Raw genomic sequence first — 18,309 nt, forward strand, 5'->3', positions numbered from 1 at the left:
ATCTACTGTCTCTAAGTGACTGTGCTGCTTAACTGCGTGGTTCAACATTCAGGACGTTCTTTAATCACCTTGGGTTCCTCATGTGTCAACAGAAAACAACCAGCTCTCCACAGTCTTTCTAACTTTTTATTTATTTATTTTATTTGTTTATAATAATATTTTTTATTATATTATTTTAGTCACCATGCAGTACATCCCTGGTTTTTGCTGTAAAGTTCCATGATTCATTAGTTGCGTGTAACACCCAGTGCACCATGCAATACGTGCCCTCCTTACTACCCATCACCAGCCTATCCCATTCCCCCACCCCCCTCCCCTCTGAAGCCCTCAGTTTGTTCTAACATTATAAACAGCAACCTCTAAAATGTGTCTTTAGAATGATTTGGGAAAAGGGAATGTTTTATATAGTAATAACACCGTGTTCCTCTATCCAGAGGCCCATATTGTGCCTCCGGTCCTCCATTTCCTGCCTCTCCATGTTCTTATCTTGACCAAACTGCCAAGAAGGAGAGTCACTGAACTTATTATCAACTAATTCAGGTTATTTATCTGCTATGATTAAGAACCTTGATTTTGTTTTTATGTCAGGAATAAATATTTAGCTCTACTGAATGTATTGAATGTGGTGTTAGATTGGGGCTTTATTAATTATTAGTAGCATAGGAAAGGGGAGAGAATTGCTTGCAGTTATTTGGGTGTTAATGGAAGAGATAGGAAAAAAACACATCTTTGAAGGCAATGGATAACAGAAGTCCATGCGGTCAGTGGATAATGTAGCATAGCTCTCTAGAGGATAGAATCTGGCATCGGATACAGGTTCACATCTTAGCTTACTGCATAATATCTGAATGAATTGGTATTATTATCTGAACCCACACATTTTTGATCTCCATATATAAATGAGTATCAGAAAAATCACTATTGGGTTATTATGAATTAAATGCATGCATGAAGCATGAGAGACTATGGACTCTGAGAAACAAACTGAGGGCTTCAGAGGGGAGGGGTGTGGGGGAATGGGATAGGCTGGTGATGGGTAGTAAGGAGGGCACGTATTGCATGCTGCACTGGGTGTTATACGCAACTAATGAATCATCGAATTTATATCAAAAACCAGGGATGTACTGTATGGTGACTAACATAATATAATAAAAAATGTTTTAAAAATATATATATATATTCTTTTCAAACACTAAAATAAATAAATAAATAAATAAATAAATGCAAATGTTCATAAAAATTCCAAACTTTTAGTATGCTCTCATTAAATATCATTTGAATAATGATACTGGTTTTAATCCAAAAAGATTTGAGACATTAACTTCAAAAATTCCTCTGTAACCTACATATTTTTTCATGTAAAAATACTCTAAAAATTGTTAAAAGTACTAATAAAAATGCCTTATGGTCTGTATCATTTCAGATGAATTAAGTTTCTATTGTGTCTCTGGACTCAATTCAACTTCATGGAAAATCAAAACAATGTCACGGAATTTGTTTTCATGGGACTGTGGGGAAATAGGCAACTAGAGCTACTGTTCCTTGTCCTATTTCTGCTCTGCTACCTGGCTGTCTTAATGGGAAACTTCATCATCTTACTCACAATCACCTGCAGCCACCTAATCGAACAACCAATGTACTACTTTCTCTGTCACCTTTCCCTCATGGACCTCTGCTACACGTCCACTGTGGTCCCCAGACTAATCAGGGACTTAGGCGCAGCAAGAAAAAACATTTCCTATAACAACTGTATGACACAGCTCTTCACTGCCCACATGCTGGGGGGTGTGGAGATATTCATCTTGGTGTCCATGGCTTTAGACCGCTATGTTGCCATTGTCAAGCCCCTGCACTACATGGTCATCATGAACCGACGGAGGTGTAACATGTTGATCTTCGTGGCCTGGGGTGCAGGTTTTTGGCACTCTGTTTCTCTACTGCTGGTGGTACTCAGTTTACCTTTCTGTGGTCCTAATCAAATAGATCACTACGTATGTGATGTGAAGCCTCTTTTGAAACTGGTGTGCAAAGACATTCATGTTGTTAATATCTTAGTGATTGCAAATTCGGGAATGGTGGCGGTTGTCATTTTTCTTGTCCTGGTGGCTTCTTACATTGTCATATTATGTAATCTTAGGACACACTCCTCTCTAGGGAGACGCAAAGCTCTCTCCACCTGCAGCTCTCACATAATGGTCGTCGTTTTATTCTTTGTGCCCTGTATCTATATTTATGTTCTACCTGCAGGGAGTGAGAACAAGGATAAGGAAATCTCTGTGTTTTACACCGTGATTGCCCCCATGCTGAATCCTCTCATCTATACCCTGAGAAACATGGAGATGAAAATCGCCATGGGGAAGGTGTGGTCTAAAATGGCGCATTCAGAATTCAAGTCAATAGGCTGATTTTCATTGTGCATTCAATCCTGTGTCCCCAGAGCACTGATCATTTGTGATGATATTATAGAAAACATATAAGCAGTCTTTGGGGAGCTGGACTCAATAACCTCTGAAGTTATTATGAGCCAAAGAAGCCAGTCATGGTAATTCAGGTTGCAATCTGCACTTTGAAGGATCCAATTAGTTCCCGGTGTGAGCACTTGGATTTGAGAAACTCAAGAAATACCCTTCCACAGCACATCTCTGATCAAATCATTGCTCTCTCCAAAAAATGTATATGGAACCCTATTTTCCTTGGACCAAAATCTAGCCTTCTCACTTGTTTATCCTAAATCTCCCCATATTGGTTCATATCTAACTTGCTATTATCAGAGGTCATCTCATTGGAAGAAATATGGTGTTACAATGACAGGCTGTGAGGTAGGGGAGAGCTGGGGCACATAGTGACTCTGAAAGTTTTTATCTCTGGATCTTGGCAATTTGATTTAATTATTTGAGGGTCTATGAAATGGGTACTAGTATACCTCTTGAATATGTAAGATCACTTGGACTAACACATGTGAAGTTTTAACACAGTGTAAGGCACGTTGAAAAGTTCCCTCTTTTCCTGTTTTTCCTCCTGTGTCCCTTTGCCTGGATGCTTTCAACCAGCTACATTGGGTCCATAGACATTCTTCAAACACACTCTAGAATCTATCAGCTTTATGGCTGTATTTCAGCTATTTCCTCTGCTTAGGATTCCCCACCCCATGCTCCAGGGTCCGTGTTGTATCTATAATTCACACAGCTCATGTAGACCTATTCAGGAAGACTTGGCCGATACAACAGACCAGAAGTCCTTCTGATTCCTGCCCTGTTCTTTTGTTGCTATTCAGCAGTGTGTCTTCTCCCCTTCAAATAATCCTATGTCCTATATAAGTGTTTCTTCTTCTGAACTGTGTTTTTTTCTTGTTTGAATGAACAGGAAGATTATGTGGTGTATCTTTATTTTTCTTTTTATCTTTCTTTTTTCCTAACAATAAACTTGGGCAAATTAAGTTGTAAACAAATAGTAACTGAATTAAAGTCTAGGGTAATATCTTCTTTTTTTTTTCTCTCTCTCTCTTTTTTTTTTTTAACTGTATGCATTGTTCGTACACATCTAGAACTTGTCCCTGTATCATGAACAATCAAGCATTAATAATAAATTACGTATATCAGAAAGCCTAAGGATTTAGCATATGTTCTCCATGTGCCTATTAGGGAGATAATGAAATTCAGCAACCACCAGACCTTTAGAATATTGTTACTTTTTTATTTTCTGCATTAAGGAAACACTGCTCTCTCAATCATTGTTTACCTCTTTGCCCATTGACTCACGTAACCCAATCTCAGCTCTGTGCTTCTGTTCATATTTATCTGGATAGTTCTCTCTGGCCAGAGACTTGCCTTTTCTCAGCAGAATGATCACATTGCTTCCACACAAACTTTGCTTGATTCAGTTGCTTCTGCCCCAGAGCCGAGGCAAAATGAAAGATAAGTCATGGAGATAGTAGTTATTGTCGTACTGGCTGACACCATTTGCTTGATGTTTCAATTCTCACAAACTTTCACATACATAACTATTTTTTTTCCTTCTAGAGTCATGCAAGCCTCTAGAATATGATGGGAAATCATTTTGTCTATTCCATAGGAAGTAGTTTTGACAAGTTATTCATGGTTCTGTTTGATGGCTTAATGTAGACTCTTTCCAAACTGGTGGGTTTTTTTGTTTTGTTTTGTTTTGTTTTTTAGCATATAAATGCCATGTACCCTTGTGTCTGTGCATGTATTGTTTGGGGACTCTTGGGACTCTTGGAATTCTTCAGGACAGGTCAGGGAAATTCTCAACCCATTGGAATTAATGCCTGCAACAAATTAGGGAAAAAAAAAAAAACAACTTTTGCTCTCATCTTTTCTTCTCTTTTTCCAAAGGTCCACAAGATTTTATTGGCAAAATTAGATGCCATTATATAAAAAGCTGAGAAATAAAATATAGCAAATTAAATTACTTAGCAATTTGTAGGGTATATTTTATCCATCTATGCAGGAATTTCTTATTTTTAAAGATTTTATTTGTTTATTTGTCGGGGGGCTGGGAAGGGAGAGCACAAGCAGGGAGAAGAGCAGGCAGAAGCAGGCTACTCATGAAGTGAGGAGCCTTATGCTGGACTCAATCCCAGAACCCTGGGATCATGATCTGAGCCAAAGTCAGATGCTTAACCAACTGAGCCATCTAGGTGTCCCAATCTATATAGGAATTTACTGCTAATTTAAAAACTCATTTTTAATTAGAGGAATACCTCTAATCTGCTAAGAAATCTGTTACATAGTTTCTTTCTTTGCACCCCAGTGTTATCAGAAGACACCAGGCTGGAAGAAGCTCAGATATCTTGGCAGGAGCCTAAGGGGAAGATAGGAGGCCCAAACTAGCTGTGGCTGAAAGAGTTTTATGTGACTTCTTGCCTCAGCACTCTCACCTGATCCTTCACCCTTGCTCAACCCTGTATTTGGCTTCAGGCTTCAGCCTTCCAATATGAGGGCTGATTTAGTTATTGTACTTAAATCATCCAGCAATGATATTTGGTAAAATCAAAATGCTCTTGAAAAGTTGATGATTTAGGTCCAGAGTGAAGGATGAAGTATTTGGAATTGATTGCTTGTAATATCTATTTTATGAGACACCATATTCATGTGGGTCTCTGGTGTTGACAGGAATACCAGAAGAGTTGAAGTCAGCCCCCACGATGGGCTATGTCAGAGGAGGATGGAAAGACTGTCTTCAACTCTGGGCCTCCACATTTCTGTCTAACTCCTATATCAGAGCCTTGATGGTTAGAATAAGTTCTCACATGCGGGTGATTCTGAGGGGTATGGTGTGCCAGGTTCATTATGGTGGCTAGAAATTTAAGGTCTCCGTTAGGAAGACCTGGTTAGGACCAGGTAGCTGTGTGATTTTGAGCACATTTGACATGACATTCCTAGTTGAATTTATGGTGTATGGTGAATATCTTAATAGTCATTGGAATGGTTGCTTTTGTTTTGGGATTTTAGAATTAAAGGACTTTTTTAGAGGTGCTAAAGATTATGGCTAGTAAGAGGTTGTATCCAGTCTCTCTGAGTTTGAAGTCTCCAGTTGTTGAAAACTGTGTCCCTGACATGTCTATTAACAGCAGTAAAAGCTCTATTCTTACTCATTAAGTTAGTAAAAGAAGCATTGATGCTTCCTGGTTCTTCTTCCAGCCTGGTCTACCCATCGATGAGGAAGGGAGGTGGTAATGGTGGTGATTTTCTCTGTGAAGGTAACTATTGGCTTGACTAGAACTTGTTTCCTGAGGAGCAAGGGTGTGCCCTGACATCACTTTTTCCTTGGAAGGAAAAACCTTGGAAGCTTTGAATGGCCTGCCTCCATTTAGGAAACATCCTCAAGGTCAGCCATTGGTCTCTTTCTGCCTCTGCAAGGTTTTCTGATTGAATTCTCAAGCACTGTTCGCATATTATGCTCCTCAAATTCTTTATCTTTAGTGTTTTGCTTTCAGTAATATTATTTAGTTCTGTTCCCCCATCTTATAAATTCTATGATAAATTTATGAGATAACATAGGTATAATGCTTTAACTGTAACTTTACACATCACATATTTTAATGAAACAATGTTTTTTTTTTCTTCCAAATGAAAAAGGTTCCTTACTGTTTTGAGACTTTCTTCAGAACTCCTTCTTTGCTTATTATTCTTTGTCAAGCTGCTTCTTGGTCCTCATGCAAATATGCTTTCCTCGGGCTCTTCGTTCAGTGCATCCAAATAAGCAAAGTATCATTAAATTCAGCTCTGAATCCAACTGCAGCGGTTTCACACCATAACAACAGGCCCATGAAAAGTAGGCTTCTGTCACTTGAGACTCCCAGAGTGCTTGACCTGTCCAGTTTGCTGAGATGCCTCCCCCATGTGTCCCATCCAAGTGGGTACATGTTGTGAGAAGTCTGGCCTCAGAGTTTTTGGTTTTTGACTCTAAAATAGCTCTATGATCTCACTTTAAGTGCACCTATGATTATTTTTCCCTCCTTGAACTTACTTCGGTCATTGGCTCTTTGAAATTTATTACAAGCAAGGTCGTGTGCTTTACATGTGAGCCATATGCTCATGGAAAGCATTTCTTCCCAAGACCATGTATGAAGCCATAGCTAATGATGTTCTGTCTACATCTAATTCATGATGACTTGGTGTTATTCATGCAGTTTTATGGTATTGCAAATAAATATCTAGAGGTAGAATTGCTAAACAATAACTTATTTATTATTTATTTATTTATTTATTTGAGAGGGAGAGATGGAGGGAGAGAGACAGAGAGAATGGGTGGGTGGGGGAGGAACAGAGGGAAAGGAGAGAAGCAGACTCTGTACAGAGCAGAGCCTAATGTGGGGCTTGATCCCAGAACTCTGAGATGATGACTTGAACTGAAACCAAGAGTGGGAGGCTCAACGAACTGAACCACCCTGGCACCCCTGGAAAATAGCTTATACTTAACTTGAATAGATATCATCAACCTGGATTTCAAATTTTTGTACAAATTGACACTACTTTTCAGCAATGTATGAATTCCATTCCTCCTATTGTTAATTTGTAGGTTTTTTTCTCTGTTTTCTCTTGATAGATCTTGATGATGTTTTATGAGTTTTATTAAATCTTTTGGAGAATTAACCTTTAGCTTTTTTGCTATTCTTTATTTAAGACTGCTAGTTATGTCAGTGATTTCTTTCCTGGAATGTAAACCAGTACATTAAAGGGAGATGCATAATAAATTATAATAAAACGTAAGGCAAGATCTTTGTGACCTTGGATTAGAAAAATAATTATTTAACATGATAATAATGGTGTAGTCCATATTAAAAAAAAGATCAAATGCACTTCATCAAAATTAGAACTTTTTCAGAAGAACACGTTTATGATGAGGGGCAAATTCAAGGATGAGGATGAGGATGATGAGGATGTTAATGGAACAGCTGTATATGTCTCTAACAGGAGTCCTGGAGTGTGTCTGTCAGGGGAGGATACACAAGCAAGATATGACCATCTATCTTCTCTGTGGATTGATACAGGCTTGCTGGAGTAAAGCTTGGTCAACATCGGGCAGTGTGCTGAGATGGACAAGCTGGAAAATCATCAAGCTTTGATACCCTCTGTGCTGAAGGGCTATGTACAGGAGAAAAGCTTTTGCCTTTTTCCCTTCTCTGTTCTTTGGCTGATCTAACAATGAAATTGACAAAAGACAGATTAATAGGAGAAAAACAACTTTAATTCCGTATGTACGGGAACCCCAAAGAAATGAAACTCCCTGACAGTCAGGCAACTGAGGTTTATATGCTATCCTGAGCTAAGGAGAAGAGAGTAAGGATGCAATGGGCCACAGAGAGGAATTTGAACAAGCAAGCCCTGCAGAGTCCCCCCCAGTTTACTATGTCCACCCCACACTCTTTGTAGGTATCTCTGGTGGTACTTCTCTTCCTGACCCAGGTCTTCTGTCTAAATCCTTTCAGGCAGTTAGTGGGGAAGAAATCAACTCCTCTTGAATCCTTTGGGTCTGATTGTTTTCAGTTCAGAACAATCCTCATGTCAAAGTGGCGCATGCAGCAGCCTTCCCTGAACCCCATCAGTTAGAATCCTTCATTTACTTGGAGTTACTAAATGTTCAAAGCCTGGAAGCAAGCATTACATTCAGAAATATCCATTTTCTTCCTTAATTGCTATTTGGGCCAGTTATTTAGACTCTAGTAACTTCTTGTGTTCTTATATGCATAATAGTGGTAATAATACTTTATGTCAAAATATGCACTATTGAAAGTGTTAAATAATTTAATGAATTTTCTTAAGATTTTATTTATTTATTTGAGAGAGAAAGAGAGAAGGAGTGGGGTGAGGAGAAGAGGGAGAGGCAGAAACCATGTTGATGGGGGGGGCTCAATCCCTAGGACCTCAAGGTCATCCTAGGACCCCAAGAACTGAGAGCCAAAGTTAGACATTTCACTGACTGAGCCAACAAGGCTCCCCTTTCTCTGAAAATATTTTTTATCTGTTTTACTTCTCCTGCCTTCCAAGTTCATGGGGAAAGAAATGTTTATCGTTTTATCATTCCTTTTCTTTGTCTCCTATCCCACAACTACTGATTCCTGCAATGTTAGTCTTGAACCATGGAGAGTTTTGCACCTGTTCTCATACGCGGGTCATTGACTGTCTTGATCTATCTGGCCTACACACTGAAGATCTTGGTAACGGGTCACACTTGGACTATACATGTTTGTATGTGGTTATCTTTGCTCTTCTCATCTCACACTTTCCTGGTAGGTAACCAAATACTACTTCAGGCTACAGTGGTTTCCCTCTCATTTGTCAGAAAGCTGGATGAATAAGAATAGTCAAAATTTCCGAAACTGCTCTGACTCTGGCCTTGTGCCTAAGGCAAGCTAATGCAAAGATGGAAAGCAATACCCAGGGCAACCAGGGACATCACTCTGGACAATGGTTTAGCAACATTTGGCCAGGATCTCTCTAGAAATGCCTTTGGGAATGTAATTACTTGCAGCTTTCAAATAATTATTAATTAATTTCTGTGTTGTCACTTGACTTTATATTGTGTGTCCCAATCAAATTTTCTTCAGGGATAAGCAGAAAGTCGATGATTTCCAGGACCTAAATACTCTTGTTACCTTTTGCAGGAATTAAAAAATACTTTTATTTTTTGGGGGAGTTGGCATTCAGAGCCTAAATCAGCATTTGAAATTCCTAGCGGACTTTCCTGGGGCATAACAACCCCTTTCTTCATCACTGACAGGTTTAGCAGCTATTTGAGGTCTGCTTTCCTCGTAAACCTGCAGAAGGTGTAAGTCACACTGAGATTTCCAAAATACTCGTGGAGAACTAACCTGATTGTGTTTGAATTATTGATATAATTTTCTTCACTTTATTCTAGATTTTGATGCTGGGGATGATTTGGCACAGTGAGTATCTGGGGGATGGAATTCTACCTGATGTAGCTTAAAACTAACCTGGCAGCCACTCAGATCTTATGGTTAGTGAGTTGTCGTTGTCACCTTGGTTTGGGAAGGGTCCCACCAACTTCGAGCTTGACTAATAACATGCTCTTAGTCCCTATAATTTCATTCTAAAGACTATAACATCTTTTGCAATATTTGGTAATTTGATTACTATAAAAATGCTTTACAATATGTTAGTTTTAATTGTGTATTATTTATAAGCAAAATTCCAGTGAATAACAATGAAATTAAAGCATTTTCTAGTTGGCAATGAATTTCATTGCGTCTAATTCTTGTACTTATGTACAATCTTCCATACTGCTGTTTGGAAATAGCCCTGTATGCTTAAATATTTACAAAATGAAGAATTTCCTATATTTCAAATATATTTCCTATATTCCTTGCCAGGCTAGAATACACTAATTTCACCTGAGTCAACTACATTAAGTTTATAGCATGCTATTCTGTTACACTAAGGGAAAATTGAATGTGTGATGGAAACTTTATTTATATATATTTATTTGACAGACAGAGAGAGAGAGAGAAAGAGAGCACGAATGGGGACAGAAGCACAGCTAGAGGGAGAACAGACTCCCTGCTAAGCAGATAGCAGGATGCAGGGCTTGATTCCAGGACCCTGAGATCATCATCTGAGAGGAGGACAGCCACTTAACTGACTGAGCCACCTGGGCAGCCATGATGGAAGCTTTAATTTAAGCATGACAGCCTCTATTCTCTCGCAGATAGTTTAAGCAAAAGTGCACTCAGGACATTTATTTAGTATTACCAAAGAAGTAAAGTAAGCATTTAACTATATTTGTATACCCCCTAAAAAACTGGGCTAAGGATTAGGGTTAAGCAATCCCTAAGAGGACTAACCTGCCATCCAACTAACCAAAATGGTTTCTGTACAGATTGTTGAAATTGACGTTTACCTGCTCATATACGAAATCCATGTTATGAATGGTCTCTTTCTCTATTTTTCCACTGGCCTTGGTTGTCTGTGGGTGTGTGACACTTTCTGTGGTTCTAAACTAGTCCGTTTTGAACTAATCCGTGTCACGGCTATTTCATATTTTCTCATGTATTCTTCATTAAAATTCTGAATTTTGCAATGATATCTTAATAGTAAAAGGAGTAAGATGAAGTTTAAAGAGATGAAGCAATTGGCCCAAGGATTGCCCTGGTAGGTTTCTCTAAGAAGCCTCCATGTTTCTGCCTCTTCCTGTGTTGCTACCGGTCTAACCACTTGTTCACTGGTTGCCTGATGTTCTTTCTGCATCGACTGTAACTTCAGTTTTTACCTAAGAGGGGTCCGTAATATCTCTGCAGTCAAAACGTTGTTTTTACGACAATAATTCTCCTCTCCTTTTCCCTTTGCAGCTGCTCTCTGCGGCGCTCATGTATAATGGTCCCTCGGGTTACAGACAGAGAGAGAGAGAGAAAGAGAGCACGAATGGGGGCAGAAGCACAGCTAGAGGGAGAACAGACTCCCTCTACAGAGATAGATGGGAAGCACTATTGTGGGTTCAATGCCAACAATGGTCTAGAAACAAGGAAGAATCCTGATTTAAGCAATTAACGTGTTGGTAAAACTGAAGGAAAACTATTTAAAATGTTTTAGAATGAGAGACTTCCAGATGACATTTATGTTAAATAGCCCATATATCTTTATTTCCATAAATACTCAGAAAGACTGGGTGTCCGTTCACCCATTGTCTTGCATATTCTTTTCTGCTCAGATATGGATTCAGAATAGTCTTTTCCTGCTTTTCTCATGACACCCTTCATTATCCCACTCAGATCTCATCTATGAAATTAGCCCCAAATTGAGGGAGAATCAGGATTTCTGACTCCAGGCATTCACAGTGTATTACTTCTCCATCCATAGAAATGATTAGATTCTCTTGATCTGAATTTCTTCTTTTTAAAATCAGAGATTTGGATTAGTCAAGTGAATTCTGCTTTTAAATTTTTTGCAGTCTTCTTGTATAATAATTTTTTTAAACCAAATTGTCTTAGATAAGTAACTGTATCTGAAAAATTAACATTATTTCCACCTCATTAACAAAGAAACAGCATCACTTGCCATGAGTAGAAAATAAGTCAATGATCTCTACCTCCTAAAGTTTTCCAATACTCCTTAGGTAAGGTTAACTGTCGAATACTCTGTAGCTCATCATTATTTTCAAAAAAAAAAAAAAAGTAGGAACACACTAAAAATTACTCCTTTATGAAGTTAGAGTTTTGAATAATAATTTCAAGCCAAATTGCTCTCCTACGGTATGGACCATTTTCTAAATGCCTCTCTGAGGCATTTATATGTATGTGTATATATTTTTATATATGTATATATTTTTTATCTATCTTTTAATGATTGTCATCACAAAATTTATGACAGTACTTACTTACATGTTTAAAATTCTCTTTAACACATGAAATGTAAATAGGAGAAAAGAATGAAATTGCAATTTTTTTTCCACAATTTCAGTCATAAATTCACATTCTTTTTTTTTTTTTTAAGATTTTTATTTATTTATTCGACAGAGATAGAGACAGCCAGCGAGAAAGGGAACACAAGCAGGGGGAGTGGGAGAGGAAGAAGCAGGCTTACAGCAGAAGAGCCCAATGTGGGGCTCGATCCCATCACGCCGGGATCACACCCTGAGCCGAAGGCAGACGCCCAACCTCTGTGCCACCCAGGTGCCCCATAAATTGACATTCTTTATTTTGCCATATATTTTTTCACCATTCTTTGCCTTTTTAAATAACAGTGATTCCATTGGTTTAGCATGACCCATTGACAACGTCTGCACACATAGCAAAAAAAGGGTGTGCTTTATACATATTAACCTTTAGCAGTTCAGGCTGGTACATATGCATTTCCTGAGGATTCACTCCCAGAAAATTCACAGAATTTTATCAGAAAATGGTGAAAGTAGGAAAGTTGACCTCATGTATTAGCCGCATACATTTAAGATATATGCAACAAAGCATCTTTTAACTTGGGACAACTTTTAAAATCCTCTTTCTTATCTAAATAATATAATTAATAATAATTGATAGTTTTTAATTTTTAAAATATCATTTAAATATGTAAAAATTATTACTAGTAAAATTGAGTAACATACATTATTATTCCCATTATTTCCATTATAAAATTATTCCACAATACTCCCACAGAATAAAAGAAAATAGAAAATCACATATCTTTTTAAGGAATCAAGAATAATTAGTATTAATATGATATTCATGTCAATCTACTTTTGGTAAACTTTATATCATTGTGCTTATACTCAAGGTTTCACCAAATTTCTGTTTATTCCTTTCAGATACATACCTACTTGTGTATAACATACAGGAAACTCAAGTATATGGAGAGGCAGAGAAACATCTCAGAATTCATACTTCTAGGACTTTCGTATGACCAGAACATAGAAATATTTTGCTTTGTGCTCTTTTTATTCAGTTATGTTGCCCTGTTGGCAGGAAACCTTCTGATCCTTGTCTCCATTTGGTGCAGCCCTCTTTTTCACCAGCCCATGTACTACTTCCTCATCCACTTATCCTCCATGGACATCTGCTATACTTCTAGCATTACACCCAAGTTAATTGCTGACCTGCTAGGGGGGACAAAAACCATCTCCTATGGTGATTGCATGTTACAACTCTTCGCCGTGCACTTCTTTGGAGGCGTTGAGATCTTCATTCTTACCGCCATGGCCTTTGATCGCTATGCTGCCATCTGCAGACCTCTCCACTACATGCTTATCATGAACAGGACAAGGTGCCATCTCCTAGTCTTAGGTGCTTGGGCTGGTGGTGCTCTCCATTCTTTTCCTCAATTATTGATGACAATCCAATTGCCATTTTGTGGTCCTAATGAAATTGATCACTACTTCTGTGATATCTTCCCTTTGCTGAAAGTTGCCTGCACTGATACCTACATCACTGGGGTCCTTGTGGTTGCTGATTCAGGTATGGTCGCCTTAGTTACCTTTGTGGTCTTGTTTGTTTCTTATGTCATTATATTGTTTAGTCTAAGACATCACTCAGCTGAGGGAAGACACAAAGCCCTCTCCACCTGTGGGTCTCATATCACTGTGGTCATCTTATTTTTCGGGCCTTCAATCTTTGTCTACCTTCGACCTCCAGCCACGTTCCCTGAGGACAAAGTATTTGCTCTATTTTATACCATCATTGCTCCTATGTTCAATCCCTTAATCTATACTCTGAGAAATAGAGAGATGAAAAATGCCATGAGAAAAGTTTGGTGTCAAACATTTTCAAAGGAAACACACAATTAATTCGAGGAAAAGTATAGCTAAGCATTTTTATGTAAAAATGGGCTTAATTTGACTAAAGGAACTAAAATATCTCATAGATTTTATATTCCACCACTATCATGAATGGAATGCATGTAAAAAAAGGAATTACAAAGAAATTTACAGGAATAGCTAAATGAGTCCTAATTCCCACATACCAGAATTATTTGATAACTTAATTTTATGGAGTATTAAAGAGGTGTGGATAGGGTCACCCATAGAAAACAACAAAAACAACAGCAAAACTCTCTGGGCCAAAGCAAATAAGGCAACACAATATGGTCAGTGAATTATAAAGGCAAAACAATTTTAATGATAATTCTATTAAAAATCCTGGGAGTACTGTGGACATTGCTGCTATGAACATTAGGTTTCATGTGCCCCTTCTTTTCACTACATCTGTATCTTTGGGATAAATACCCAGTAGTGCAATTGCTGGGTTGTAGAGTAGCTCTATTTTTAACATCTTGAGGAATATCCAACTGTTTTCCAGAATGGCTGTACCAGCTTGCATTCTCACCAATAGTGTAAAACGGTTCCCCTTTCTCCACATCCTCCCCAGCATTTGTTGTTTCCTCTCTTGTCAATTTTTGCCATTCTAACTGATGTAGAATGATATCCTATTGTGGTTTTGATTTGTATTTCCCTGATTGCTAGTGAAGTTGAACATTTTTTCATGTGTCTGTTGGCCATTTATAAGTCTTCTTTGGAGAAATGTCTCTTCATGTCTTCTGCCCATTTCTTAACTGGATTATTTGTTTTTTTGGGTGTTGAGTTTGAGAAGTTCTTTATAGATCTTGAATACCAGCCCTTTATCTATAATGACATTTGCAAATATGTTCTTCCATTCAGTGGGTTGCCTCATAATTCTGTTGACTGTTTCTTTTGCTATGCAGAAACTTTTTATCTTGATGAAGTCCCAAAAGTTCATTGATGCTTTTGTTTCCTTTGCCTTTAGAACCATGAAAGACTGGACTCTGGGAAACAAACTGAGGGTTACAGAAAGCAGGAGGGTGTGGGAATGGCAAAACCAGGTGGTGGGTGTTAAGGAAGGCACGTGTTGTGATGAGCACTGGGTGTTATACGCGACTAATGAATCACTGAGCAGTAGGTCAAAAACTGATGGTGTGCTATATGTTGGCTAACTGAACATAGTAATAAAACAATTAAAAATTAAAAAATTAAAAAAATAGAAAATCCTGGGCTTATATGCCAGTCCTCATAGTCATGCACATTCTGAACTAGTGACGAAGTTGAAATCTAGAATTAAAATAATGACTTTAAATCATCACAAATATATTTATGACAGAACATTCATTTATACATCCTCTAGTGGCATTTAGAAATCAGCTGTGCAATGAAGAAATCAGTATAATAGGAAAGCTGTAAAGTGTCACCTGGTGATCAATTCTCCTGAATTAATATTAAAAATAATTACTTGTTATTCCACTGAAATATAAAACATTTTCCATAATACCTAAGGGACTGAATAATAAAATGTAAATGTTGACAAACCCCTACCTGACTACAGTTATTGAGTGGAAAGTTACTTGACCCAGAATCAAAGACCTTTTCTGCCACAAAGAGAAAAAGAGAAAAAGCCTAGCAAAAGACAAAGTAAGACATGGTCTACCACTAAAATCAAAGAAAGTCCATTATGCAAGCATATTTTGGCTTCATATGGATATTTATAGCTGTTCTATTATTTCCCTCAGCTTTTTATATTTAATAAATATTGGGGTTCTGTTTTGTATTGTAGGGTACTCTGCCTTTAGGATATATTTAACTGCCCTTGAAGGTTCAGGAATGTTGATACAACCTCACGTACCACTTCCAACCCTATAAAGAATGTCTTTCTTACACATATATTTTTATATATGTCACACATATTTTTATGTTATTTGTAAATACCTAATCTTCTGCTTCTCTGCACAGTGTCTCAGATGTAACAGCTTTAGAGGAGGAACAGGAAATACAGCTTTTAAAATAATAATATGCTTCCACCTTCAAGCACATTTGTGATATTTAGGACTTGATAAGTATGAATGAAAAGAAATGAATGTTCTTTCATGTTTGACAATATCTCACATATCCCTATTTCTAGTTTTCTTTCTCTAATTTGTGAAAAGTAATCCTTAAAGCACTCAGATCTTCTAAAGATATATTTGTAAGTGAAAGGAGAGAAATAAACTTCATAGTTCATTTTTCACAAATCAACTTTTTACCTTAAGCACCTTAGATCTTGGGTGGCTGCCTATGGAGTGTCACCTGGCAGCTGGTGTAGGACCAGATCGTGGTTGTAAACCCCTAAAACCCACATTCACGGAACAAAACAGAGAAGCACAAATGGGAGGGAGATGTGATCTTAAAAAGAAAATAGTTTATAGTCAGTACCTGACTTCTCCCTTCAATTCTTTTCAGTTCTAAAAGAGAGGAAGGCCAACCATAAGAGACCGTTAACTACAGAGAACAAACTGAGGGTTGCTGGAGTGGAGGCGGGCGGGGGATGGACTAAATGGGCGATGGGTACAAGGAGAGCGCTTTTGGTGATGAACCCTGGGTGTTGTATGTAAGTGATGAATCACTAAATTCTACTCCTGAAAGCAATATTATACTATGTGTTAGCTACCTAGAATTTAAATCAATATTTGAAACAAAACAAAACAAAATTCTTTTCTGTCCTTGCAATGTCAACGATTATTCAACTTTGAAATGTCTTTCTTTCAAAGAAGTTCTTTTTTTTTTTTTAATTTGAAAAGACATATTTTCATGATCAAAAATCAAGAAAAAAACACTTATTCTAGGGCTTTCTTGTCAAGATGATTTTAGATGGGGCACTATATGTAAATATCAATATAAACTCAGATGTGGTGGTGTGTTTAAATGTAATCTGGAAGACTTACTTATCTTATTGTGTTCCTCCCCTTTCTCAACCACACTTCCAATAAATTTTCTTACAATATTTTCTCGACCATCATTTCAAGAACAAAACCCTTTTCTTTTTTTGGAAGTAATTATATAGGTACCTGTGGCAATTTTAAAGACTGCTCGATCAAAAATACAATGATAAAAAGGAAACTGACATGCATGGACATGAACTATGTATGACACTGGGGTATTTTATATCATTTCTTGTATTCTTCATTATATTTCTGAATTATGTATCTTATCTGATTCTATAATGTAGAAAATGAGGCTTAGAGAGATTAACAACTAGCTCAATATTCACAAAAGTTACAGGAGAAAGTTAATTGTGTTTCCTGAGTTCTCTTTAAAGTTTTAGTATCTAGGAAATAAAGATATTTAATAAAATTGAGAAGGCTAATATTTAAATATTATCTTTGCTTACACTTGGTAGTAGATTTCTCTTACAGCTTTGGCAAGATTACTCAAATTTCAAATTCTACACATTAACCCCAAATAATTACAATATAGAATTAAAAAATACAAGATAAATCCAAGGGAACATTTCAATTAATAACAAACTTCTGACTATCAGAAATACTTAGATTACTGGTTTTCTTTTTATATTCAGTTGGTTACTGCTATAGAAATACAATCAAATCAAAACAGTTCACCATTCAGTTTTTGTATACATCTTCACATTCCCACCTGTGTCTTGTTGCCACTATTCCAACCACCTGTAGAATGGGATTTTCATATTTCCTCCTTTCAACATTTGTTTTCATTTATTGGACAAATTAAGAAAATATGTTCAAAATATGTTATGTGTTTCAATGACAATAATTCTCTACTCTGACTCTATTCTCATCTTCCTTTTACTTCTGCTAACAGCAGTGATCAAAATATCATTTTCCTTCAGAATTTAGGATGGAATTTTAAGGGCTATTATGGATAAAACATCTATGGTGATGTAGAGAATGAATCAAATCCTACCTTAAAGAATGCACATTTTGCTGAAACTAATGGAAAATTATTTTGAAAGGATTTGGAATAAAAAATGCTGGACTATAAATTTATATTAACTGCAAAGTATATCTCCTCAAATATTCTTAGAGACAGATTGGGTGGTTGGTGGTTGGTCACCTTGCATATTTCTTCTGTTTTTTCCAGATTGTCCTATAATATATACATGACCCCCAACTTACAATGGTTTGACTTGTGCTTTTCCACTTTTACAATGTTTAAAAGAGATACTTGTACCATAAAAACCATACTTTGAATTTTGAATTTGGGTCTTTTCTGGGCTACTGATACACAGTACAATCCTCTCGTGAGGCTGGGCAGGGGCAGAGAGGTACACCTCCCAGTCAGCCAAGCAATCACAAGGGTCAATGATCAATACACTTAGACCGTTCTGTACCCACATAGCAATTCTGTTTTTCACGTGAAGTAGAGTATTTAAGAAGTTAATGAGATATTCAGTGCTTTCTTACCAAATAGGCCTTGTATTCGATGACTATGCCCAACTCCAGGCTAAATAATGTAAGTGTTCTGAGCACAGTTAAGGTAGGCTAGGCTAAGCTATGAGGTTTGGTAGGTTGGGAGTATTTCATGCATTATGACTTCAGATATTTT

At 37.2% G+C, this 18,309-nt stretch overlaps 2 protein-coding genes across 2 annotated transcripts; both read left to right on the plus strand.

The window, feature by feature from the left end:
• The first annotated feature begins 1,466 nt into the window (after positions 1-1,466).
• Positions 1,467-2,405, plus strand: LOC113246398 (olfactory receptor 4P4-like). The gene has a single exon (XM_026487006.2). It carries the CDS (start codon positions 1,467-1,469, stop codon positions 2,403-2,405), a length of 939 nt encoding a protein of 312 aa, XP_026342791.1.
• Positions 2,406-12,819: 10,414 nt separating this feature from the next.
• On the plus strand, positions 12,820-13,752 carry LOC113246520 (olfactory receptor 4P4-like). Its single transcript, XM_026487114.1, has one exon. It carries the CDS (start codon positions 12,820-12,822, stop codon positions 13,750-13,752), a length of 933 nt encoding a protein of 310 aa, XP_026342899.1.
• Positions 13,753-18,309: the final 4,557 nt, after the last annotated feature.

The sequence above is a fragment of the Ursus arctos genome, unplaced genomic scaffold, assembly GCF_023065955.2.
Source record: "Ursus arctos isolate Adak ecotype North America unplaced genomic scaffold, UrsArc2.0 scaffold_23, whole genome shotgun sequence".
In the NCBI taxonomy this organism is placed as follows: Eukaryota; Metazoa; Chordata; class Mammalia; order Carnivora; family Ursidae; genus Ursus; species Ursus arctos.